This window comes from Stenella coeruleoalba (genome assembly GCF_951394435.1).
Source record: "Stenella coeruleoalba genome assembly, chromosome: 1".
In the NCBI taxonomy this organism is placed as follows: Eukaryota; Metazoa; Chordata; class Mammalia; order Artiodactyla; family Delphinidae; genus Stenella; species Stenella coeruleoalba.
Genome location: NC_137169.1, coordinates 170,162,776 through 170,189,565, shown reverse-complemented (window position 1 = coordinate 170,189,565; position 26,790 = coordinate 170,162,776). Strand labels below are relative to the sequence as shown.

The 26,790-nt window shown below is 40.3% G+C and overlaps 1 protein-coding gene across 5 annotated transcripts in view; it reads right to left on the bottom strand.

Moving 5' to 3' along the window:
* KCNK2 (potassium two pore domain channel subfamily K member 2) overlaps positions 1–26,790 on the bottom strand; it is a 238,087-nt gene that overhangs the window by 152,904 nt on the left and 58,393 nt on the right. For 3 of the 5 annotated variants that reach the window (XM_079900226.1, XM_079900227.1, XM_079900228.1), the window contains one exon: positions 3,609–3,919. In XM_079900226.1, coding sequence (XP_079756352.1) covers positions 3,609–3,919 — 311 coding nt within the window. Of the gene's footprint in view, positions 1–3,608; positions 3,920–6,992; positions 7,329–7,816; positions 8,110–26,790 lie in introns of those variants that run through there. The other 2 variants (XM_079900230.1, XM_079900229.1) reach the window with 2 other exon arrangements.

Sequence of the window (26,790 nt, the reverse complement as noted above, 5' to 3'; positions counted from 1 at the left end):
ATGTTATATAATGTAAATCACGATGTACAGAGGACTATAATTTGATATTTATTACACTCTAATATACGGAATATTAGGGAACTTGTCAGCAAACTTTAATGTTTATTAAATTTTTTTAGAGGCAGTAAATATAGGAACTAAAATCATAAGCTCTGGGGTCTGTCCATTTAGCTTTGAATAACAGTGCACTCTACCTTTTAGAAAATTAGCTCTTGGAAAATTAGCTCTCTCTGACTCAGTTTCCACCTAAGTTAAATATAGATAATAAGGCACATACCTCATAGGGTTGTTTAAGAGAATTAAAGGAGCTAATACATGGAAAGGGTTAAAATAGTGCCTCGCACATAGTAAGCGCTCATTAAAATTTGGCTATTGTTAATGGTATTCATGACTCTTGAAACTTAAAAACGTTTCCATATATTTTTCTGTACTGGCATCACACTAACAAATGTAATGGAAGTTGAAAAGTCAAAGTTTTCAAAATATTTCATCCCAGAAAAGTTCTCTTTGTCTTGATATCTCTGCCACCACCTCAATCTTGCCTTAGAGGGTCTTTGTCAAAAACAGCACTTAGGGACTTCCCTGGCGGTCCAGTGGTTAAGACTCCATGCTCCCAAAGCAGGGGGCCCGGGTTCAATCCCTGGTCAGGGAACTAGATCCCGTGTGCTGCAACTAAGAGTCCACAGGCCGCAACAAAGATCCCGCGTGCCGCAACTAAGATGGGTACAACCAAATAAATATTTAAAAAAAACAAACAGCACTTAGATGGAACACACACGATGGGACTCGATAGCAGAAAAGGAAGTTGCTCTCCTGTGCCTTAACGCTCCATTTCCCAATCTCCCCCCCAACCCCTCCCACCCTGCCCCCAAGCCTAGGCTACCCTGTGATACAACCACAGCATGGAATGAGGTTACCATCACCCACCCAGAGGTGTAATTAATAACTGGAGGCCAGATTAGGTTAACTGTACCTGACGTTGGCCTTACTGCCTGACTACCCACTTCCTCCTCTTTGCCCACTATTCACAAAAGGAATCCAGAATTCCTTCTCCACCAACACGAGGGCTGAACTTCTAACTTCTCCAACTGTTTTCCCCTCAGCACTGAAAGCCCTGGAAGAGTGGAGACTCCTACGAATAAAGCCAGACCAAGATTCTGAAGACCTGAACTCTCATCCTAAAGATACTATCTGGGGTAAATCATTCGGTTTCCTAGCCTCCTAATCCTTAATGCTGCGATATTTCTGCCTAATATACCCGCTCATGAGGTTTTAAGGGAGGATTAAAAGGGAAAATAAACACGGGAAAAACACTTGGAAATTTATGAGAGCTATACAAATGAAATGTAATTCTAATATATGATTCCTGGCTCATTTGCTCTCCTCCCTATTTAGACACTGACTTTGATCCCTGGAGCCATGCCACTATAAAGATTTCTTTTACAAGAAGAAATTATGTTCAAAGAGAAAAAAATAATTTATTAAAACCATAGGGTTATAAAGGTGAGTGATATGACAATAAATAACAGGCAAACCTCTGCGTTTAAAAACACCCAATAAGCACCAAAATCCTTAAGATTTTTTAAGAAGCAAAGATACTCAATCGGCAATGAATATTAATAAAGCTAAAATGGATTGCCTGTGTAGAGCAAAAAGAAAAATAATTAGGTCATATATTGAGCTCTGTTTGTTCATTCCAAAAACAATGTAGCATTTTTTTCCTGCCCAAGACAAACAACCTCACTTGAGAAGGTAAGTATGCAATTACCTGAATCAGATGCTTCCACCCAATTAAGAGATAAGCAGAGAAGGAAAAATAACAACAACAGCAAATAAACCTAACACGTCTTGAGCACCTAAATGCCTTCCACGGATTATCTCTTTACTCCTTACAGCAACCTTACTTGATAGGTATTCTTCCCTCATTCTAGCTAGACCTAAAGCTTAGAGAGGAAAATTACTTGTTCAGGATGACACCTCTAGGAAAGTACTCAGATGGAATTTAAAACGTCCTATCGAATCCCACAGGTTAGGCTTTTACCACGACTCCATGCTCCCTCCACCAAAATAACATAGAGCTCGTCTTCTAAAACCCAAGGGAAGTGGGATTCTTTAAAGATTTTTAGTACCTCTAAGGATGATGGGCACAAATTAAGAGTGAAGTGGAAGTGATCTCATGCAGGAACAGACAATGGGGTGGCTGGACTGCTGATATTAGTTGGCAGGTTCACTGTCAGTACTGAAAATGGCACCATCACCTACAAACAGTAGGGAATTCAGTATCTAATTATCTGAAGAACCTTTCCAAAATTTAAGTCAAATAGGTGAGATGCAGAAGTGTCTGAATGTGGTAGGAGCTAAATGAGGATCAGAGAATACTAGCTTTGATAGCTTTCAATAAGACTTGAACTAGAACTTGCGTGTGTATTCTAAAAATAGAGAGGGCTATGGAGGACAGAGGTAGCATTTGGGGATCCATGGCAAGAGGGAATAAAAGAGGAAAGGTCGTAGAACAAGAAACTGGATAAAAATCAATAATAATTTCTTCCCGCAATCGACTATTCCAACTCACTCAAATGATGTAAAACCAAACATAAGATGAGGAAGAAACTGCTCAGTTGATGGCTCACAGATTGTTTTCAATCCCATTTGACATAAATCTGGTAAGAAAAATAGGCTCTATAGGAAAATGAATATATGTACAATTAAAATGTTTCCACCAGTCAGATCTCTCCTTGAAAGAAAATTCTAGGGCTTTCTTCTCGACGAAGATTCTTGGTTGGACCAATGATTTGTTTTAAACAAAAGAAATCTACAACAAAAATATAGCCATCTCCAAGGAGTCTAACTGAAATTTTTAAATCATTCTGGGATTGATAATGTTTTTCCATAAGGGTACTGTTCTGCTTTAGAGAGAACAGTATTATTAAATTAAAACTAAATTAGTTTTTATTCAAAAACTCCATTTTTCTGTGTTACTAGTAAATTGCTTTTAGCTGGGGTCTAGAGAAGCAATGATTAATCACTTCTCCCCAGACACCTAAAAAAGGCAGTTATCAGAGTTATGCTTTGGCTAGATTAAAGAAGTGAGCTATGGCTTGTTAGCCATGAGATGTATCCACCACAAACTCATCTTTTCTATCTTATAATAGCCATTGCCATGATTACTGCGCTTTTCCGCCTTATATTTTCCCCTCACTTGCCACAGCAAAGTTTCTCAGTCGGCAGTGGTCCTCTAACCCTGAGGGCCTCCAGCAAGGTAACCCTGTGTTAACAGAACTGTCCACTGGCAGTTCTAAGACAAGGCAAAGGAAAAGAAAGAAGGGTGACAACAGGACAGAAACAGAGAAACACAAGAGCAGAAGAGGATGAGAAGCAGCAGGGAGTGGGAGAAATAAAGAAGAAGAAAAGATGGCAGAAAGAAGAAAAGAGGGAGGGAGTGCAATAAAGAGAAAAAGAAACTGTGGCCAAGAGGTCTACACTAAGGAGAAAAGTGGGAGAGGACCCCACAGGCACATAGGAGGGCCTAGTACTAAGTTATCGCCTCTTATTCTTACTCGTCTTTGCCCACAGAGGAAACGGAATAACAACTCCTGGGTGCCAGTTACCTGGATGAGTTCGTCCAGCTCAGTCGAATTGACACAGGCGTGCTGGGAAATGAACGTCTGCTTCTGGATCACAATGGTGGTCCTCTGGGAAATCTCGTGAGGCTGCTCCAACGCTTTGAACACTGTGGCTCCGATGATCAGATAGAGGACGACCACCAGGAAGATCGTGGAGACCGTCTTCCATTTCATAACATTAATGGTCGTGTCAGTCTCCACCCGGGAAGCAAGCACGGTGGGTTTCGTGGAGAACGAGAGCCTCGGTTTAGAGTTCTGAGCGGCAGTTTTAGGATCCAGCAAGTCAGGGGCCGCCACTGCCAACAATAGAGAATGGAGGTTAGGTTGAAGGAGGTTAGAGGGGGCTGGCTCGGCTTCTTTCAGGAGTCAGCAAAGGTGGACTGAACTTGCTCTCCTGGTGGAAGCTCCAGAGCCTAAACCAGAAGTATATAAGGGTTCAAGGAAAAGGGGCTGGGTCTTAGCTCTCTGCTGCTATTGGGGTTTCCGATGGGCGGAAAAAAACAGGAAGCGGACTAAGAACCTTTAAAAAAAAAAAAAAGAATGCCTGAGGGCTTCCTAATTAATTTCAAAATTTGTATCTGTCCAACCTGCTAGTCAACACATTTGCAGAACTCCTAAGAGTTGATGGTACTCAGCTAGATATCTGAGGGCTCATAAAGAAGGCTAATGGATTAGTCCTGTTCTCAAGAACTTAACACTCTATACCAAAAGCCATCAGTGTAAAGAACGTTATCTATTTTTATTTAAAAATTCATTATAATAAAGGAATTGTATTGTAAGTGAATTTGCGATCCAAGCGTTGTTGCTCGAAGTAGAACGTTAGTAATTATCTGGTAAAACATGATGGCAAATAAACCACTCAGTAGCTCAGTCATTTCTTGTTGCTGTTCTCCAAAGTGGGCTCATGATTAATCACTGTCTGTATTTTGTTATTCAATCTCGGACATCTTTAAAAAAAACAAAAGTATTGCTACCCATTCTGGCACACAATCATAGGTGCAGCCGAGAATGACAAGTTCCTTCCATTTCAACAGTGAAATTATCAAGAAAAACAATTAAAAACATTGTCTCACACCTCAGACCCTACATGCTCTGTACAGAGCTAATTGCTCCATTAGAGTGGATTTATGTATTCTCTTACAAATTCCCATATATTCTGAGGTGACTCTAAATCCATTTATTTTCCATCTCAGCTGTTCAAAAATATCATTAATGGCTTTCCTTTAGAAAATTCAAGAGATACTAGACTTCCACTTGCTAAGGGGAAAATAAGCCATCTACTACAGAATTGGAAAGGCAACACTGAACCAAAAGGGGTGATAGAATGGCTGAAAGATGGGCGATTTTAAAAAACTCAACCATAATAATCAATTTAACATACATAATTGTTAGAGATATAAGTAAAATTACTTTAGTGTATATAATACAGGTTTAATAAAATGCTAACCTAATCTAAAAGACACTTTTAAGTAAGTATATAAGAAATAATCTATGAAATTGCACCCGAATACCCTACAGGAACCTGAAATTACTCGAAAATAAGAAGTGTCGATTTTCACAGGGCTACATACCTTGCCCTCTTGACTACCACTGTGAGTTAAATGTAGGACTACCACAGCTGGAGTTCATAAAATAAATCATCTGTTGCCCATCGGAAAGAAGCTTTGCAAGCAAAGCTACGTGAAGCACCAGACCTAAGTAAGCAGTGTTGTATAATGATGACAGATAAGAGGGCTCCTCAATCAGCAAAACTCTGAATGGTTCTGACTTTGAGGAGAAGTCGGAGCTCTGATGACTTAACTGTACCCCTGTCTCCAAGCGGAGATTCCACATACCTACAGCTCATTTCAGCAATTTCCAATGGTTCAACCTGCTATAACAAGTATGTACACATTTTCCTCCTGATACAGTCAGCTGCTCCAAATAAAGCCACAAACTAGCAGACGCCTTTCACACGTGATATTCATAAAGGCAACTTCACCCAAAATCAGCACTGGATACATGTTTAATGTTTTAATTTTTTGAAACATTTTAACAGAAATGTTGATAACAGCTAAAATCACTGTCATCTGCTGTCTAGCCACTCCACCCCACCTGCAAGCTGCTTAGTGAGTCTCAGTGAAAAATAAAGGTCATAATCTAAAATTAAGCCATCTTTGGAATAAAAATAACAGAAAATCACATAGAAGCTCCATATTATCTCTCTGAAGGAAGCTTTCCAAGCGTTCTCTGTGCTCTCATATTTCTGATCTTTCACATCACTGGTTTCTGGTCTGCGGAACTGGAAAACACCAAGACTGTTTACCTTGATGCTCCCAAATCCTACTCCTAGACTGCAGTGCTAAACTAAGGTATTATTGATATAACATGCTTTGGGGGAAAGGGGACAGGTTTTTTTTTTTTTAAGATTGTGGCTGTATGTTATTAAGTTAATACATTCCCTGATGGATTTTAATTCTTTTAAGCTATTGCCTTATTTTTTAATTAGCAGAAATATATATAATACATATTTGGCAGAAAGAATGGGCAGAAAACTAGTGAAATACCAAAATAAAAAACAACAGCCTTTCCCCTCGGTCTAATATGGGGTACCCTCTGGGTTTCCATCTCCCCGTCGTTTGATGTATGATCATGAAGAGAAGCTCCTTAGAACAAGGAATCAAAGATTCACCCTTTCCACACACTCTCCCGGCACCATCACTACCTCCCTTCTCTGCCCCCAGCACCTCACAGAGTCCTCTTAATCCTGGTCTCCCATCCTCACCCAGGTATGTCTTCTTCGCTCCCGGGCACAACTGACGACTCAATACCAGGAGAAATGAGCTTTTTTCAGCACCACTGCCTATACCACCACGCAACGGGCAACAAGTGTGACCAGGGTCACCATGCGTCCTGCCCGTCGGCTACTCCCAAGAGCTGACCCTCCTCCTCCTTCGGAAACTCCCCCAAGTGTCCCAAACCCATACCCAAGGCAGATGCAAAACCCCCAGGCACCAGCGGGAGAGTGGGGAGAAGCAGCCAGGAGAGGAACCGGGGATAGATTTGCCTCCAACCCCAGATTATGACCCAACACCTTGGACGGGAAACGAAGGTGGAAAACGTCCGCTTGCTGCCGGCGGGGCTTTTGCAGCCCTCCCCGGACTGGTTGGGGCTGAAAGCCCGCGGCGGGAGGTGGGGAAGAGGGTACCTGGGGGTCTCACCTTCTCCTGCTCTATGGCCGGGTCTCTCCCGCGAGGCGCTGGGAAGCATGAGGCATGCAGCATTCACAATGTTTTGGGGTTTTTTTGTTTTTGTTTTTGTTTTTTGGGTTTTTTTTTTTTTTTGAAAAAGACGGACTTGAAGCTTTTACAAACACGCCATTGTACTCACTTCTTATTCAGAGACGGGCTGCGCGCTCCGAGCTGCATGGGCAGGCATTTTCCCCGGCTTTGTTTTACAAGGTGGGGAGAGCGGGGCTGGACGCGGGAGGGAGGGTGGGGGGAGCGTGAGAAGAAACGGAATCGCGGGAAGGAGGGGACACCGGCGGGCCGGGCAGAGGGCGAGGCCGAGGCCAAGTTGGGCTGGGGCGCCGCCGCCCCCGCGCGCGCCTGCGGCCGGGCCCGGGTCACCAGGAGAGCGCCGGCCACCCGGGTCCCGCGCCGGCCAGCAGCCGCCGCCGCCGCCGCGCTCTCCGCCCCGGGCTCCGCGCTGGCCGGGCCCCTGCGCTGCGCGGCGCGGGGGTGGTGGGTGCAGCCCGAGCCGCAGTGCGCCCCGGCGTCTTTGTGCGCGAGCCTCGCTCAGCCCCTCTTCGCATGTCTTTGTGCGTCTCCCAGGCAGAGCCCTCCGTGCCCCGGGGGTGGAGGTGGGGTGGAGGTGGCACGGTCTCCGCGCGCCCGGCGCCCTCCAGCCCGCAGCTCGGCCGCCCCCCGCCGCTCTCCCTTCCAGGCTCGCTCCTCTCGCCCCTCGCTAGTTCCTTTCCCTCCTTTCGGAACTCCCTCCCCTTCGCACCCCTCCCACACCCCACCCCGTCTCACCGCCTGGGCTCTCCTCGCCGCACCTCCTGCGAGCCCAACCCTCGCCTGCGTCTCCCTCGCCTCTTCCAAACTACCCCTCAAGCCGCCTCCCCACCTGGGGGCATAGCCATTGGATTCACCTGCAGTCTCTCCTTTCGGCCCCTTCCACTAACCCTGCCCCCTCCCTAGATCCTCACTCACTTTATCGGGCACAATTAGCTCCAGCCCATCTCCTTCCAAGTCGGGTCGCGGGGGTGTGGGACCGAGCTTTGGGGAGCGGGTTCCTGGACCCCAGCACGTGGGCATCCTGCCCTCCCTCCGACCGCCCCCCCCCCCGCCCCAGGGTTGTACAGAGACGTACACCTGAAACCCTTGCAGTGGAGGCGGTAATGAGGATGCTGATTTCTTCCAGTCTGCGCTTGGATAAGGGTTATCAAGTCACCACCAACCACCACCCCATCTCCAAGGGTGCTCGACCTAGGCAGCTAGCTCTGATGGGCAGAGTGTTGCACGAATGGGGAAAGCACCGGCAGCCAGGGTGAAGACATTTAGGGAGGCAAAGGGAACGGACGAAAAATCCATTCGGTCCCAGGGCGAGACCCCTTTTGCTGGGAAGAGAGGTTGCGAATGTGGTCGGTAAAGCAGCGGGGTGCGAGACCTCAGACCTCAGTCTGAACTCGGCGCTCCCCACACACCTCCGCATCAGGATCCCAGCTTGGCAGGTACCAGACTCCGCCCAGACTAGCAGACGGCCGCGTGGGGACAGCTGAACTCCTGGCGACCCCGGTGCGGGAACCGAACCCGCAGAGGAAGGAGAGAAAGCGCACAGAGAACGGGCTGCAGCTGTAATGAGCGAGTCTTCTCACCGCACACATGATATAGTGGAACTTCAGCTGGTTTGTAAACTCTTTTCTTCCTTCCCACTTTCGCAGCGGAATCCCCTGCTGACCTCCACCCTCCCACCTCTACCGCTGTGTGAGTTTATCTTCCAGAACTGCTGCTCGGTCAGACTGGAGTATTTCCCCACTTACCAGGAGAATTTCGTAGCGAAAGCTATAGACGTGAAGGAGGTAAGGTAGAACAGGAAGACTGTTGATTGTAAAACGAACATTGTAAACCTTTCGCGAGGCTGTGGCCGTCTACAATTTGAAATGCCAAATTACTTTCTAAATTCCAGAATAGGTTCAGCCTGGCTGTCTCCTTCTTTCTCCTATTAAAAATGTCCTCCTTATTAGGAATTCCTTCCTGCTGGAATTGAAACATGTTTTTCTCGACTTCTGCTCTCAGTAATAGTATAATCGGATGTCCTTTCTCAAATGTGAATGCTGACTTAAAACCCTTTCAGACTCTCTGGGTCACAGGTAATATGCTTCCTGATCTGGCTTCTCTTTTTCATTCCTGGTCCTCCTGGCTACTGTCATCTTCCCTCACACACCTTCTGCAGTCCTCTCCCCAACTTTACATGACTAAGACACTGCATCAGTAGGGTTCTCCAGAGAAACAGAACAGATAAGATGTATTCGTGTGTATATAAATTTTATTTTAAGGAATTGACTCACACAACCACGGGGGCTGTAAAGTCCATCTGAAATCCCCAGGGTAGTTCTGGAAAATCCGGCAAGAGGTAATGCTTCAGTCTTGAATTTCTTTTCCGGGAAACCTCAGTGTTTGTTCGTAAGACCTTCAACTGATTATATGTGCCCTACCCACATCATCAAGGGTGATCTTTCCTTAAAGTCCGACTGTAGATGTTAACCACATCTACAAAATACCTCCACAGCAACACCTAGGTCAGCGTCTGATTAGATAATTGGGTGCTATAGCCCAGCCAAGTTGACACATCAAACTAACCATCACAGGTATTACCTTCCAGATCCCGCAGCAGTTAAAGTTTCTCGTAAATCCTAGTCAGGTGTTTCACTATTTGCTTCCCAGGAAAACTTACGCTTCTATTTTTGCAATTGTCACATTGTGTTGTGCTTCTTTAAACTAGACTGTAAGCTCAGTTAGGGCATAAACCATGTCTTTCTGTTCCCCATAGTATCCACAGTAACCAGTGACTAGCGCTAAATACATGTTTGATAAACATCTGAATGAAAGTGAGATGGCAGACATCATTTATCTGGCCTCCTTCTAGATATTTGGAACTAGGTATCTTACATTTATAGGAAATGAGATAAATCCACCACTTACAGAATCATTTTCTACCCGATCACAGGCTTTTTGTTCTCTGAGTAAAATGATCCCAAACACTTTGAGTATTCTCTTTTTTTTGCACTTTTCCCCTTTTGCTCGGTGATTCTCTTTTGTTCCATCTGGGTCTTTTGCAAATTTAGCCACACCTTGCTAAGCACTGGTCCTCTGTCCAACTGGCTAATACTTACTGAAGTGTGGGATTAACTCATAGTTTAAATATGCCTGTGTGGTGCATCCCTTCCTCATGGGATGTAAGACTCACCACCAATCCCAAATGCTGATTTGCCATTTTCCCTCCTTTTCTCTATCAAGTCATGTGCGGCAGTGGTCCTCCATGTTCCCCTTGCATTATTCTCACATTAGGCACACATATATGTACAGGGCTGAGAGTAGGGGGCCACGGATTTACTTTACAGGGACATTAAAATAAGATTTGAAAAAGAAACAAAATTCCAAACTGTAGCATTAGCAGGAAACATTCCAACAAGCTAGCCTCAACCTCACAAATTATTCAAAAGAACCAAGAAACTAGTCCCCACACTGACTCTAGCCCTGCTTTCTACTGCAGCCGCTCACAGCCCCCTCAATTTAAAGACCCCTACCCCTTTAAGAGCCACCTTGCACTTACTCACTGTGTTTCAAGTAAGAGGGAAAAAAGGGGATAGACTAGTTTGTGTATTGTTGCAACTGGAGAAACAAGGAAATGGGATGGTTTATCCTGTTTAATTTTATGTCTGCATTTCTCATACATATAAATCCCACCAAACTGTCATAGAAAAACTAGATGGACTCTATTTCTTTCATGCTGCCAGACCCAGGCTACTCAACACCCATTAACTTTATTTTAATGGACAGGAAAACCTGAAATATGTAATAAAGAGATTTAGCGCCCCCAAATTCTATACTCCCCTCCTTCCAGTGCTTTCAGAGTTGCTGTTATGCTCCAACCAGCAGCAAGAAATCTACAGGACTTCACTTTCATGTTCAGTTTCTTTTTTGACCTTGGCCTACTCCTAGTTAAAACAAAAAGTTAACAAAAAAAGAGCATGCCACTGTCTTTTCCATAATTCCATTCACACCTAGAATTTTGGAGTTAAGGTGACTTCTGTGGGTATCCTAACTCTGCCATTTGTGAACAATGTTGAGTTTGAGGGAGTCCCTTTGTCTCCCTGACCATCAGTTTCGTCATCTGCAAAACAGGGATACTACACTGAACCCACAAGAGATTGTTGTAAGAATTAAACACACGTGTTTAACGTTGTAGGTCCTCAAAAGAATTTCATTCTCTCTTGTGCTTGACCTAACCCAACGAACCAGGGGGCTCCCGGCCTAGCAAGACCACCAACAAATTCCAACTCTATAATAAATCTTGGCATTTATTTAATCTTCTGGATAACACAATTGCACAGGTCTAAGATGAGGAAGAATGAATCACTTTTGTCAAATATCTATTGAGTGCCTACCCAGTACCAAACAGGAGCTCTGTGGATATAGCAAGGTTGCTGCCTTCATTAAGCTTATGGTCTAGAGAGGGAAGGTGCTAAACAAACTTAAAATTCTAATCAATGCAATAAGTAGAAGGTACAGATTACAAGAGCATATAATGTCGGAGGGTCCGGCAGGCCTGTCAAAAGAAGTGACATTACAGTTGAGCCCTGAAGATGAGCGTGGGTGGAGAGGAAGAGGCATAATGTAAGGAAAGAGCTTCCTCGGGAGAAGGAAGAACGTGTGGCAGGAAGAAGCTTGGAGAATTTGGGGAGCTCAGAGAGTGAGGAGTGGTGATAGACAGTGATCAAGCTAGAAAGGCAGGCAGAGACCAGGTCACAAGGCCTTGGATTTTAGTTAATGGGACTTTGATGAATTTTCAGCAGAGCACTAACTTCATCAGATGACACTTAAAAGAAATCACTCTGGTTGCTACAGGGAGAACAGAAAGAAGGTGAACACAAATGAAAGCATGTTTAGATGCTGTTGCTTTAGTCCAGGTGAGAGATTCATGGTGACTTGTATGGGAGTGGAAGAGAGGATATGAGAGGTGGCAGCAGTAGACCATCAGGCCTCTGTGATCCACCGGGTATGGGGAGTGAATGCTGAGGGAGAGGGTGGGCATTTTCCAAGAGCTTCTAGTTCATGTAAACTTAGAGAAGACAACAGCATAGGCAGTACTTCAGTGAAATGCCTGCCTGATGTGGTCCCTCCAGGGACACTTACCTTCCCCCGTTATGGCTGTTACGGTTCTTGTGGGACTCATCCCTGATTGTCAGTGTCATGTGTGTCCTGGGTCTCAGCCAACACAGTCATGATTCCTCAGCCTTTCAATTGGTTCAAGCACGGGGCTGTGACCCACTCAGCCAACGGAACTTATGCCAGGGTTTCTGAGGAAAGAGACTTTCATGCTACATCACTGATCTTGAACCTGAAAGTCTTGGAGACTATTATGACAATAAAAGAAGAGAAGCTACCTGAGAATGGAGCCAGTACAGAGCAAATAGAACCAAAATGACCAGTTCTTTGTGACTACATTTTATCAATCACCTGTATCAAACTACACCATAAGCCATACAAATTTTCTTTTTGTATAAGCCAAATTTGTCTTGAGATTTCTGATACTAGAAAGTCCTAATCAAAACATTACAAAGCAAGGAACTAGAGAAAGTGAGAAATGATTTACTTATATGGGGTCTCTAGGTTGACCTCCAATGACTCCTGCCACCTGGTATTCATGCCCTGTGTTATGAAACCCTCCAGCCCCCTTGAATGTGAGCTGCTAATGAACAGAATACATCGCAAGCAATGGGATGTCCCTTCCATGGTTAGGCTTCCCTCTTGTGCGTACTCTCTCACTCTCTCTTGCATCTCTCACTCTGGTGGCAGCCAGCTGCCATGTCATAAGGCAGCCTTGAGGAGAGGCCCAGGTGAACCTGGAAGTGGATCACCTGAGGTCTTCTAACAGCCATGTAAGTGAGCTTGGAGGTTTCCTTCCCCATTCTAGCCATGAGATCACTAGAGTCCTAGATAACAGCTTGAGTGCGGCCTCCTGAGAGACCCTGAGCCAAAACCACCCAAGTCAGTTCCTTCCAAATTCTTGAGCCTCAAAAACTGTGAAATCACCTGGAGGAAAACACAGGCAGAACACTCTCTGACATAAATCATAGCAGTATTTTTTTGGACCCATCTCCTAGAGTAATGGAAATAAAAATAAACAAATGGTACCTAATTAAACTTAAAAGCTTTTGAATAACAAAGGAAACCATAAACAAAATGAAAAAACCACCTGCAGAATGGGAGAAAATATTTGCAAAACAATGCAACCAACAAGGGATTAATTTCCAAAATATACAGACAGCTCATACAACTCAATATCAGAAAAACAAACAACCCAATCAAAAACTGGGTGGAAGACCTAAATAGACATTTCTCCAGGGAAGACATACAGATGGCCAACACACACATGAAAAGATGCTCAACATCGTTAATTATTAGAGAAATGCAAATCAAAACTACAATGAGGGATCACCTCACTCTGGTCAGAATGGCCATCATCAAAAGTCTACAAATAATAAATGCTGGAGAGGGTGTGCAGAAAAGGGAACCCTCCTGCACTGTTCCCGGGAATATAAACTGGTGCAGCCACTGTGGAGAACAGTATGAAGGGTCCTTAAAAGACTAAAAATAGAGCTACCACATGATCCAGCAATACCATTCCTGGGCATATATCCGGAAAAGATGAAAACTCTAATTTGAAAAACTACATACACCCCAGTGTTCACTGCAGTAGCCAAGCTAGAGAAGCAACTTAAATGTCCATGAACAGATGAATGGATAGAGAAAATGTGGTGTATATATACACAATGGAATACTACTCAGCCATAAAAAAGTGTGAAATAACCCCATTTGCAGCAACATGGATGGACCTAGAGGTTTTCATACTAACTGAAGTAAGTCAGAGAAAGACAAATATCATACGATATCACTTATATATGGAATCTAAAAAAAGTGATACAAATGAATTTATTTATATAATAGAAATAGACTCACAGACATAGAAAGCAAATTTATGGTTACCAAAGGGGAAAGGTGAGGAGGAATAAATTAGGAGTTTGGGATTAACAGATACATACTACTATATGTAAAATGATAAACAACAAGGACCTACTCCATAGCACAGGGAACTATATTCAATATCTTGTAATAACCTGTAATAGAAAAGAATCTGAAAATAACTGAATCACTTTGCTGTATACCTGGAACTAATGCAACATTGTAAATCAACTGTACTTCAATTTAAAAAAATTAAAAAAAAACTGTGAGACCAAAAATGTTTCTTGTTTTCGGGTGCTAAGTTTTGGGGTAATTTGCTATGCAGCAATAGATAGTAATACAACCTCTAAGAGTTAAATTCCAAGTAAGCTTATAAAGTGTCAGTCAGACCTAAGTTATGCAAGTTACTTTAAGAAGGCAATTCCTCAAAGGCCAAAATGCATTCATTTTGAAGTATTCATAAACCTAAAATTAGAATATGTCAATCAGAAGGGAAGTTGGACATCATTAGAAGAATAGCAAAGGAAGCAAAGAGGTAGGTGTTAGAAGTGCCCATACAAGCACTGTCTCAAGCAGTAGGTCTCAAGCTTGAGTGTGCATCAGAATTGTGTGGCGTGCTTATAGGACACAGATTGTTGAGCCCAGTGCCAGAGTTTCTGAGGCATTATGTCTGGGGTGAGGCCTAAGAACTGGCATGAATAACAAGTTCCCAGGCGATGCTAATGCTACTAGTCCAGGGAGCACACTTTACGAATCCTGGAGGAAAAGCAGAATTTGGGTTCACTCTGCTCTGATAGCTCATAATCACAGAGGTGGTTTTTGCAGTGGTAAGAGATTGGGCTAGATGACAACTCAGGCCCTCTGCCACCGTGGTTGACAATCACAGCAGGCACTGGTACATATCACCATTCACTCTCACTATTAAGCACCTTCTGTGTATCAGAAAGGCATTTTCCTAGCATTTGGGGATATACAGTAGCAAAGAAGACACACCAAATCTTTGCAATCATGGAGTTAAAATAAGGAAAGAATGACACTAGTAAAACCATGTACATGTCTATTTGTAAAACATCATTGAGTTATTGAGGAGGTTTCAGATTAAAGTACCTCACCCTGAAAAATTTTTTTAAATGTCATTTTTTTCATAAAACTTTGCAAAATCAATCAAAATCAAGAGGTTAATTTTGTGAAAATTAAAGTCACTCTAAAATATACAACACTCAGCAATATCTTTTTTAATGGCTTTATATATCTGCTTACTTTAAAGTAAACACATACACAAAAATATGAAGAAAGATAAGATTTTTACATGTAAATAAGAATCTTTTATAATGGTAATTCTTAGTCCCGTGTGATTTCTTTTCAGTTTTAAAAATTTATGTAAGTCAAAACACCCAACTTTTGTATATAAACATCAGTTCTTTAATCAGTGTACACTTAAGTGTTAATTATTAAAGTAAGCTAATATTCATATATAATTTTGCTCAACAGGGAATAAGATTGACTAAGGATGTTGTAAAGTAAAGAAATCCTTATAAAATGGTACTGTTATAATAGATTAAATTCAGAAAACATTAGAATTTACATAGTTTACAAAGAGGAAATTCTACTCCAGATTTTCTTTCTCCTTTCAAAGTTGAGTATCATAAACTATCACTAGGAAATGAACTAATATATATATATTATATATATCTAGACTAACAATGAATTCATTAGATAATTGCTAATATATATCTAATATCTAGTATAACTAATATATATCTAGACTAACAATATATATAATATTTGCTAATATATATCTAGACTAACAATGAATTCACTAGATAATTGTTTAAGTCTGCCAGTATTAGGCAAACAAATTATATCAAATGTGATGCTTTTTATTAAAATCAGGCATAAAATCCAGAGAGAACTAGAATTAAAATTTTTATTGATGGCTTTCATTACCTCCTGAATTCTCAGCACATCCAGTACTTTATTTAAAACTTGTATTTGTTGTGAAGATTTGCCAATCCAGCATTTTGCCTTCACCTGAGACTACAAATTCTGACACCAATGAAGAACAAATCAATTCAATTTCTCTTCTAAAATTAAGTCACAAGATATAAAGGCAATAAAAAAGCAAATGGAGAATGTGAGGATTTGGAATCTCCTAAAGATATCTGTTAATGTGTTCAATAACCAAAGACCTTAATTTAACCATTTATGTATAGAATCTAGCTTTCTCTCATACCTTTTTGTGTCTATGATTACATGAGCACATACAAGCCTCGCTCAAGGCCATCTACTAAGTTTATGGAAGAACTGAGGTTAAAAACACATGCATCGCCCAAGGCATGTTTGTTCTATAAGAAAGCGCTAAAACAAAGAAGAAAGCAGCTTTTGGTAGAATTTTTTAAATTGTTAAGATGATTGTGTGATGTCTCCAAATTCTACAAAGTGATCAAGGTGAGAACACTACCACCACCACCACCCGTCCCCAGGACCTTCACCAGTGGCCTCAACTCCACTGATCTCTGATCCATTCTCCATACTGCAGCCAGATGAAGTTTTTAAAATAAAATCTGGTTAAACTGAAGCCCTGATTAAAAGCATACACGAACTTCCCACTGCCTTCACCATAGAGACTAATAGGCTAAGGGCATTCTCAGGGCCTCAAAAATCCTTGCCCTGTGAATAATAACAGTAACAATAAGAAGAGGAATCATAACAATAGGTAACATCTAATGAGGCATTTGCACCAGCCCTTCATTCAAGACCATTTTATTTACTACTTCGTTTACTCCTCATAACAACCATATGAGGTTATTATCCTCAGAGAAGTTAAAGCAACTTCCCCAAAGTAACATAGCTGGTAAATCAATACAACTACTATATAGGGCCCAGCTCACCAGCTTTTCTTCTCATTTCCGGTTTCTTGAGTATCCCCTACTCCTTCTTTCCTTAGAGCCTTAACACATACCAGTCCTTCTAGCCTAGACTGTGCCTGTTTCCCTCACTACTAGAAAATAACATACATATAAATAACATACATAACATACATACATAGAGAAACATATTTCTCTAGACCTCAGCTAAAGCATACCTTCCTCAGAAAATGCTCCATCACCTCCTAACAAGATCAGCCCACCACCCCAACATATACACTCTCATAGCACTCTGTACTCCCCCTCATTGTCCTGGTCACAAGTGTTATGAAACTACTTCTTCAGATTATTATTTAGTCACTGCCTATATTAGTTTTCTAGGGCTGCCGTGACAACGTTCCAAACACTTGGGTGGCTAAGAACACCAGAAATTTTGATCTCAGTTCTTGAGGGTAGAAATCAGAAATCAGGGTGTCAGCAGGGCCATGCCCCCTCTGACAGAACTAGGGGAGAATCCTTCCTTGCTGCTTGTAGCTTCTGGTATTTGCCGGTGATCCTTGGCATTCCCCGGCTTGTGTATACATCACCAATCCCATGGCCATCTTCTCCTTGTATGTCTTCACATTGTTTTCCTTGTTTGTGTCTGTCTCTCTGTCCCAATTTCTCCTTTTTTTAAAGGACACCTGTCATACTAGATTAGGGCCCATCCTAATAACCTCATTTCAACTTAATTACCTCTGTAAAGACCCCTTTTCCCAATAATGTCACATTCTCAGGTGGGGTTAGGACTTCAATATACCTTTTGGTGGGGACACAATTCAACCCATAACATTGCCTATGAGACTAAAACAAGTTCCAAGAGAGAATGGATCTTGTCATCTTATTCCTTAGCACAATATCTTACATATAATAGACACAAAAATCAATACTGATTAAATGAATGAAAGCCCATTATTAAGAGGTATTATTGAAAGAATCCTGCAGTTAATTAGGGCTCAGAATCGCTACGCCTATAGCATCAGGCAGGAACATACATGCACAAAGTGGGTCTAGTGAACCAGTGAACTGGAGGAGATATTCTAGTCATCTTTAGTTGATTATTGCCATGAAAGAACATAGATCCAGTGTGTTAGACCTTCCGATTTTCCAAGAGAAGTCAGATATCCAAATTGTTTTAGAAGAAACCTTTCAATTTCAAAATGGGGGCCACTAAATCAATTTTCAAAAATAAACGGTGATAATGGCAAATAAAACATATCTGTAGGCTGCACATGGTCCTGAAGCTCTCTGATTTCAGCCTCTGGGTTCAGGTAACATTAGATGCCCTGTGAGGTCATATCTGCAATGAAATGCAATGATTCCATTTTCTAGGCTATGGTAAGTGTTGAAACACCTCACTTCAATTGTAGTCATGTGGGGCTGGCACTAGGGTAAGGCTAGTGAGGCACGCCCCTGGGGCACACAATTTAAAGGGGCATCAAAAACACAGCTAAATAATATTTTGATACAGTAGTTTTTAAAATCAATGTGAAAAATTCATGATGAACAAAAAGTTCAAAATTTTAAATAAAGAGGATCCAACCCTGCACTGGCACAAGTTGGCCTCACTAGCCCCACCCTAGTCCTGGCTCTGCTGCCTTGTTTCACTGATACTTACCCTCCCTGCTAGATCACACATGGGAATTCTCTTCTGTTGCATAAGCTCCCCTTTCCTGGAGCTCCAGGTACTATGCTATATTACAGAAGAAGCAACCCCCCACTCACCCAAAATTCTGTGCCCAAACATGCATTACTGCACTGTACTGCACGTAAGATGAAGCAACTTACACTTCCTGTGGATTCTCAAGTTTATCTCCCTCCTTTGAAAGAATGTATCTTGAACGCTGTTGTTTCTTCTCCTCTGAGATGGTGTAACTCACTTCTGATGAAATTTCCTTAATTATACTTTTCTCTCAGGTTTCAGCTTAATACCTGTTTACTTCTGCCACATGGCTAGATGCTTCAGATGGGGATCTGGCTCTAGCCCTAAAACAGCTTGCTAGTGGAGTCCAACAGATGCAGGTTAGTTACCATGGAATGTTCTTATGTTGGTTCAGCTTTCAGCTTGCAAATCACATCTGAAATGTTTTAAAGCTAGACAATACAGAGAGCACCGTGACCTTTCCTAAGCAGCCACTCAAAATACAGACCTTCTCATCCATCATCACCACAAACCCCTCCATGAGATAATTAATGTGCACAATTGGGTAATAAATTAGGGCACAATGTTAATTCAGGGTTGTCACAATCTCTATAAAGCTTTTCTCAAACCTTGAGAGTCACATGTCAACATCACACCAGGACTAACACAGCCAATTATGCAAATATATTTATGAGCTGTCAAAGCATCCATTGGGAAAACAGTTGGAACCAGCATAGAAACTTCACTACTACATAATCCCTGTAACTATAATTTGAACGAGAACAAGATATGATGAAGTCCCAAGTTCCTGTGAAATCTGGGTCTTTAGATATTAGAAAATAAAAAATATAGTTAGACAATTAATTTAATTTGATCAGGACAGTTGTCTGATCATATACCCTGACTCTTCTCCTCTGTGAAACCTTCCCTGTTCTTTACCTCTGATAAATTTGATCACAATTGCCCATGGATCCTTATATAAATTCATAGCACCGCTTACTCTTGTGTATACATTTGTCTCTATGTCCTGCTTTCTCTACTAGACTAAAGGCTCTCTGAAGACAACTATCTCATCTGAATTCTTTTTGATTTCTTAGAACACACAGTAGGTATGCAAATGTTTTTTGGCTCGGTATGAATAAAAGACCACCACCATCCCAACACACACAAAATCACCAGCTCTTATGACTTTCAAAGAAGGATTTCGTAACTGTGACATTTATCATCAAAAAGCATTTAATTCACATGAAGGTATTCTCAGTACATTGAAAGTCACTGTATTTCTTCCATGTCCTTTATTATCCCATATAATTCTATTATCACACAGATTCACATGAAGGTCAGCATAGTCACTGGCAAAGACTGTGAGCTGCCTAGTTTCAAATCCAGGCCCAGCCACTTATTAGCCATGCCTTATTTCCTCATCTGTGAAATGGGGGTGAAAAGTAGTCATCCTCAACTTGTTAATGAGACCTAAAAGAGTTAATGCTTGAAAAGTATTTAGAAAAGTGCCCTAAATAGAGTAAGAACTCAGTAAACAATGATCGCTACTAATAGTATTATTCCCAGTGATAGCACTAAATCATGGAGAGAGGGAAAGAAGATGGATCTGAGGTAAGAAGTGAAACAAAAAGGAAGAGGTCATTAATCTTCTGGGGCTTGGCCAGCAAACACCTGGAAGCTGGCTCTTAGGAACCAAATGAGCAATTGGGATTCAGGGAGGAAAAGACAGCTGCAAAAGATGGAGTCAAATTCCAGCACTTCTGTTCTAGAAAGAAGAGAACTCTGCAACTCAGGCAGCTTCTTCCCAGGCAGGAAGCCTTTCCCCTTCCACCTGATGGGAGAGAAGTCCGTACCAGGATGTGGCCAACAAAGGTGGATAAGTGAGATCCAGTTGGATTAGGAAGGGAATAGTAGGTGGGTTCACAAGGCTGTACTGGGAGCCCAGAAACAGACTTAAAGGTCTCTTCTCATCGTTATAGATGTGGTGTTGCCACTTTCTTTATCATGCACATACTCAGATCTCCCTTTGGCTATGGCCCCAACGTTTTGGACTGTTGCTATCTGAAACTAGCCCTTAAATTGTGTTGACTTTACTTTCTATCTCCTTAGCAACTATGATTGCTTTAAATGCTTCCAGGTTTGCTTGATTTTTTTTTCCCTTTCATTGTTATCAATGTTGTTTTCTGGACACAGATAAAACTCTTCTTTTCCACAAACAGGTTTTTGGTTCAGGTACAACTTTTGGAACCCCAAGTTGTTTGGTTGCTAAGGGGACCAATGTATGCAAATAACATATAAATACAATAAGGCTCCTGGGAATGGAGTTTGCTGTTGAGCCAACAGGTGTCATGTGTATTTAATCCTGTGACTCAGATATTGTACCTGTTCCCTCTTTGCAAATTTATCAGGGATCTCTCTTATTTTTCTCACCCTGGTATCATGTTACGCTCATTTTAATTAAAATTGAGATGTCAAATATTTACTGTTCTATTTTTAACAATTTTTGATGAAAATCTGTCACCAAGCACAGCTATGAATAGAACAAACTCCTCTTTTCCTGTTTTTATATCTACCCCAACAGTAGAATGCTGTTTTGTGGTAGTTTTTCTTTGGATGAAAGTTGGGTAGAAAAAAACTTTATTGTTTTCCATTAATATTTTCTCAAGAAGGGGAACCAATAGTGCGCTGTTCAGATTCCAAAATGCCTTGCCAACCTTCTTGGTAATTAACTATAGTGTTTCCTTTGCCTGAAGTGATGGATGTCATTTGCACCATCTTCATATGTGGCATTACATTCTTCATATACTGTATCCACATATTTGGGGCAATATAGATTTTAACTCCCCATGTCTTTCCTGCTACCCTTGACCCTGAATTCTGAGTTTAGGGTAAGTACTCTTTTACTATGCTCCTATAACATACAGTAGGCATTCAATAAAAATTGAACCACTGTTATTTTTTATATAGGGTTATACTTAAAGCTCTAGGGATTGGGTGGTAAAAATACAAAAACCTCTCTGTAGACATTTATCTAGCTAGGAAAACAACATTTCCATGAAAAAAAAATGAATCATAAAGACAGACCTAGAAGGGAATATAAAGGAAACATCTGCTAAGGTACATAATAAATATTTATTTAAATATTGGCTTGGCCAAAAAGTTTGTTCAGGTTTTCCATAAGATGTTACGGAAAAACCTGAATGAACTTTTTGGCCAGCCCAATAAATTACATGGGAGCATATGCCAGTTATAGTTGAGGACCTCTCTTTGAGAATATTTTGTTAGCAATCCATTTGAAATATTAAATAGGAAAATAAGTTATTTTAAAATTCAATTTGTAATGATTTTTTTTTTTGTCATTAACCTGGTCTAGATTTTCTCAATGTTCAGCTAGTAAAGTCATCTCAGAGTCAGTCATTCCATTTAGAAACCATTATGTATAACATGATTGTGATTACCACAAATTATTGTGGGTATTTATTACATCTCTCTTTCTCCCTTGCCAGTGAGTTCCTTAGGGTAGGGACTGAGTCATCCTCATGTCACCCTCCCTAATGCCTAAAAGATAGTAGATTCTCAATAAAGGCTTGTTAAAATGAACTCAAGTACTTCAGCAACCTCAGGGACATTTTATTTATAAAAATTTTGCAAATTTTTAAGTATTAAATATTCTAAGAGAACCTAAAATAGCATAAACCTGGATTTTAAAAGTACTAACATTTGCCATATATGCTTCCAATATATTTTTCTCCTTTTTTGAAGACACATTACAACCACAGTCCCAATTCACCCCAGCCGACCCCGTTCCTTTCTTCTTTGTCCTTCCCTTAAAATAACTGCCTTCCTGGAGTTGGTGCTCATCCTTCTTGTGACTGTAAATGTATCCTTCTCATGTGCCTACGTAGCCATAAAAATATAAAGTATTTTAAAATTTACATAATTGGTATCATATTAAATGAATTCTTTTCAACTGGCTTTTTTTTTTTCATTTAAAACTTACATCGACAAGATTTATCCATGTTGAGATATGCAGAGCTTTTTCAAAATTATCCATTTTCCCTGATCAAATTTAGAGTAAAATTCTTTATCATTTAAAATCTAATATTTGCCTTAGGTTATAAAAATGAAAGAAAGTCTTATGAATATGAAGCAAAGAGTCTCTTTGATGTCTTTTCACTCTGTCCAACTACCTTGGCCAGCCCTCTCTACTGACTGCTTTATCAAAGCAAAAAATCCTGAGTTAAGAGCCAGGGACTAGAAATAATAAGCAAGGCATGAACTGTGCACACTGACCCAAAGATCCACTCCAAAAACTGCCCAGCAGTCACCAAATTCATACCCAGTTTAGAGCACTGGCAAGAAAAGGAGGTGGGGATTTCTCTTTTGAAATTTCAGAAGAGATATCTTTCTTTCCTTTCCTCTCAATTTTTCTTTCAAGGACATTTAACTTATTAATAGCCAGACATGGCTATTAACTCAGGACATGGGTTGCTAATGCAAGTTGTCCAAATTTTCCCATCAAATAAGGATGTATAGAGTTCGTGAAAACAAAGCAGTGGCTTAGAAGAAGAGACTTGCTAGTTAATTACATGCACTATTTCCTAAAAGCATTTTCTAGACAAAGTCCCTTTTATCATTTGGCTCCTGGGTACTTAATTCTCATTTAATATGAAACTGAAACATTGAGTCATAATTTACCTCTAGTCAATAACCAGATGACTACTGCTAAGGAAAGAACTTTAGTTTTGAGGTCCTAAATGTTCCTATAAATATATTTAATATATCTCAATTCATGAATTAGATACTTGAGTTCATTTCTCACTTTTCATTCTTTTCTTTCCCCTAAAAATCTAGCTATGACTAAGGACCAATAAAAAGTCTTTTGGAAAAAACTTAAAGGACACACTAAGTTTCTGTGTAACTTCTGGTTCATAGGTATGTGTACTTGAAGATACCCAAGTACAAAATCCAAACTTTGAAGACAGATAAAATAGATGGCAGCCCCTGGCTTTGTAAGAGGATTTAACTGAGCGCCTCTTCAAATTAGAGTACCTCTAAAAATCTTGTTCTATTTTCAAAGTTCTGTTTACACAAAATTTTTAAAATACTTGCTTAAAGCATTAGATAAATCTCTAGGGGTAAGAATGCAAAGCCTTGATAATATAATGTCTAATCCCCCAATTTAAAACTACTTTAAATAAGTGGTATATTGCAATACCTGCAAATTTGTAATCCTTTATCACCTTTCATTTCCAAAGTTTCCCCACATCAAATAATAACTAATCTGTTTGATAAAACACAGCTAATATTTAAACACTGAACCACAATACTGACAACCCACAAAACACAATAAATAAAGAGCGTATATGGGGGGAGGAGCAATAGCAGAAAGAGGAAGATAGAACTTTTCTATTTGAAATTGCAAAGGAATTTAAATATAAGTAATACAATTACCAGAGATGGACTTCAGTCTGAACTCTTGAATATTAAACAACCCTGCCCCCAATGAAGCTTGGCTTTGATGTTTAAGAAAAGCAAAGTGGCCTCTGTTTTCCAGCTCCTGGAAGACCAGACTCAGCAGTAGTTTTTTGGGGTTTTTTTTAACATCTTTATTGGAGTATAATTGCTTTACAATGTGTGTTAGTTTCTGCTTTACAACAAAGTGAATCAGTTATACATATACATATGTTCCCATATCTCTTCCCTCTTGCATCTCCCTCCCTCCCGCCCTCCCTATCCCACCCCTCTAGGTGGTCACAAAGCACCGAGCTGATCTCCCTGTTCAGCAGTAGTTTGGTTCTTCTTCCCTGACCCAAGTTCCAGTTGTACCTAGAGCAAGCCATGGCTTTCCCAGTTACCTGCATCCATTTATGGAGCAGCTCAGTGTCTGAGCAGTGAGGTCCCTAGAAGATAGTGAGCAAGTCCAAGCCTGTTGGAATCACCCAGGGGAGCAAACACTGTTCTAGACATTGGATTCTGCAGCCTCATCACCAAGGTGATGCAGCCAAACGTACTGTGTCTAGGACTTGGGTAGTTTCTGAATTTTCTGAACTATGTGAAATCCAGTTATTTAATTTCTTTGTTTGGATCCATCCATATTAAATACATAAGCTTTTAAAAATGTAAATTTGACACTTTTTGTCTCATTTATCAGGGTAGTTCAGGTATTTCAGATAAATGTGGTATTTTAACTCTAATGATTCATGTAGAATCTCATTTCTCTAATTCTCTTTGCATGAGCACATGTCAATCTACACAGCTTACTTACCTTACCAAAAAAAATGCTTAATAACATGATAGATATATAGATAGATAGATGATAGATAGATGATAGATAGATAGATGATAGATGATAGATAGATGATAGATAGATAGATGATAGATGATAGATAGATAGATGATAGATAGATAGACGATAGATGATAGATAGATGATAGATAGAAAGATGATAGATAGATAGATGATAGATAGAAAGATGATAGATAGACAGATGATAGATGATAGATGATAGATAGATAGATGATAGATAGAAAGATGATAGATAGATGATAGATAGATAGATGATAGATGATAGATAACAATGATTTTTTTTTCTCAGTCATGTTACCCCCACATCATGTTACTTTTCCTACTTTAGAACTCTGCTCAAAGGGACTTATCCATAAAACCTCCCTAGATACATTCTATGGGGCTCCTGCCACTCTGGTTACATTTAAATTCTTACTTTTACAGATCCAACCAGCTGTTAATTTTGCTTTTCCTCTGAAAATATTGTGAAGGGAGGATTTTTCTAGTGGCTCTGTTCCTTTGTGTTCTTTCTCCATTTCCACATGGCACCCTACCCCCCAGGTTCCTAATGCATCCCAGGACCCTCAGTTATGATACTCCATTAGGGAAATGAAGGCTAGTATACCATTATATATGTTTCCTCTACTCTCTTCCCAATCAAAAGAGACATATTCTGCACGCCATTCTTTCAGAGGATCCGGATTAAGAGACGACTAGCTAACATGATATTTTAATTGATGATGGGTAATTCTTTCAGGCAACACAGGTGCATCTAAAGGAAGTTTTCTACACAGAGCTTAATGGTAAAAATTTCGGTCATTATGGCAAGTTAGTAAAATAATTTCACCATCTGTAAAGATGATTTTTAGAGTCTTACAAATTTTAAAGTATATGGTGACAGTCATAGTTTATAGGATTGGTCCAAATGTTTACTAATTGTTCATGAAGAAAAGTCTCACTAATCCAACAAATTGGGAGGAAATACAAAACAAATTAAAGAAGAGCCAGTACTATTTTTCAGATAGTTTGAAGAAATGCTCCTTTCCCTTGCTTAGCTCTCAGAATGGTGACAGCAGGCTTAAGTCACTTCCCCAGGCCAAGAATTAGGTAATTCCTCTATGGAGAAATTGACACTCCCAAGAAGCAAAGTCTGTAGCTCACTGCCTGCCTGATCTCTAAAATAAGGCTCCCACTCAGAAACTCACCACTCCACAGGCACTCCCCACCACACACACATTGTTATCGTTCTCATAAATACAAATGGACCACCAGGGATCATCAAACATAAGAGGAAATCCTTTAACACAAAAAAGAGCAAAACAATTTTTAAAAAAATCAGGCAAACAGAGATAATCCAGAGACCAAAAGAAAATTTCAGAGAAACTAAGTATTATTCTGAGAGCTAAGAGAAGTAACTAGGTGAGGTAACAGATGTGATAATTAGCTTGATTGTGGTAATCATTTCCAATATACACATATAAAATCATGATATATAAATATATACAATTTTTAAATATATACAATTTTTATTCATCAATTATACCTCAATAAAATAAAATAAAGAAATAAACCTATCTTTTTAAGTGAAAATTCAATAAAATTAGTTATTCATCAAAAACGGTAAGATTGCATCCACAAAATAACAGGAGGTTATAAAAAAGGAACACTCAGAGAACAAAAAGAAACTCTTGGAAATCAAAATCAAAATCAACTCTTGGAAAGCAGAAATTAAAAATTGCACAGAAGTTTGAGCAGATACATTTGAGGATATTCCCTGGAAAGTATAACAAAAAAACACAAAGAATAGAAAAGAGGAAAGAAAATATAAGATAGAAGATTAGTTCAGGGGTTCTAGTGTTAAAATAATAGTAGTTCCAGAAAAAGAGACTAGATAAAATTTTAACAGAGAAAATTGTCAGGGAAATAATAGAAGAAAAATTTCCAGAACTGAAGATCAAAAGTCATCAAACTGAAATACCTCACAGAGTATATACAGCTCAATAAATGAAAAAAAACTAAAAACTGCCAGAGCAATGGAGATAAAAAGAAGACCCATAACACTTCAAAAGAGAGAAAATAGGTCACTTATTACAAATCAG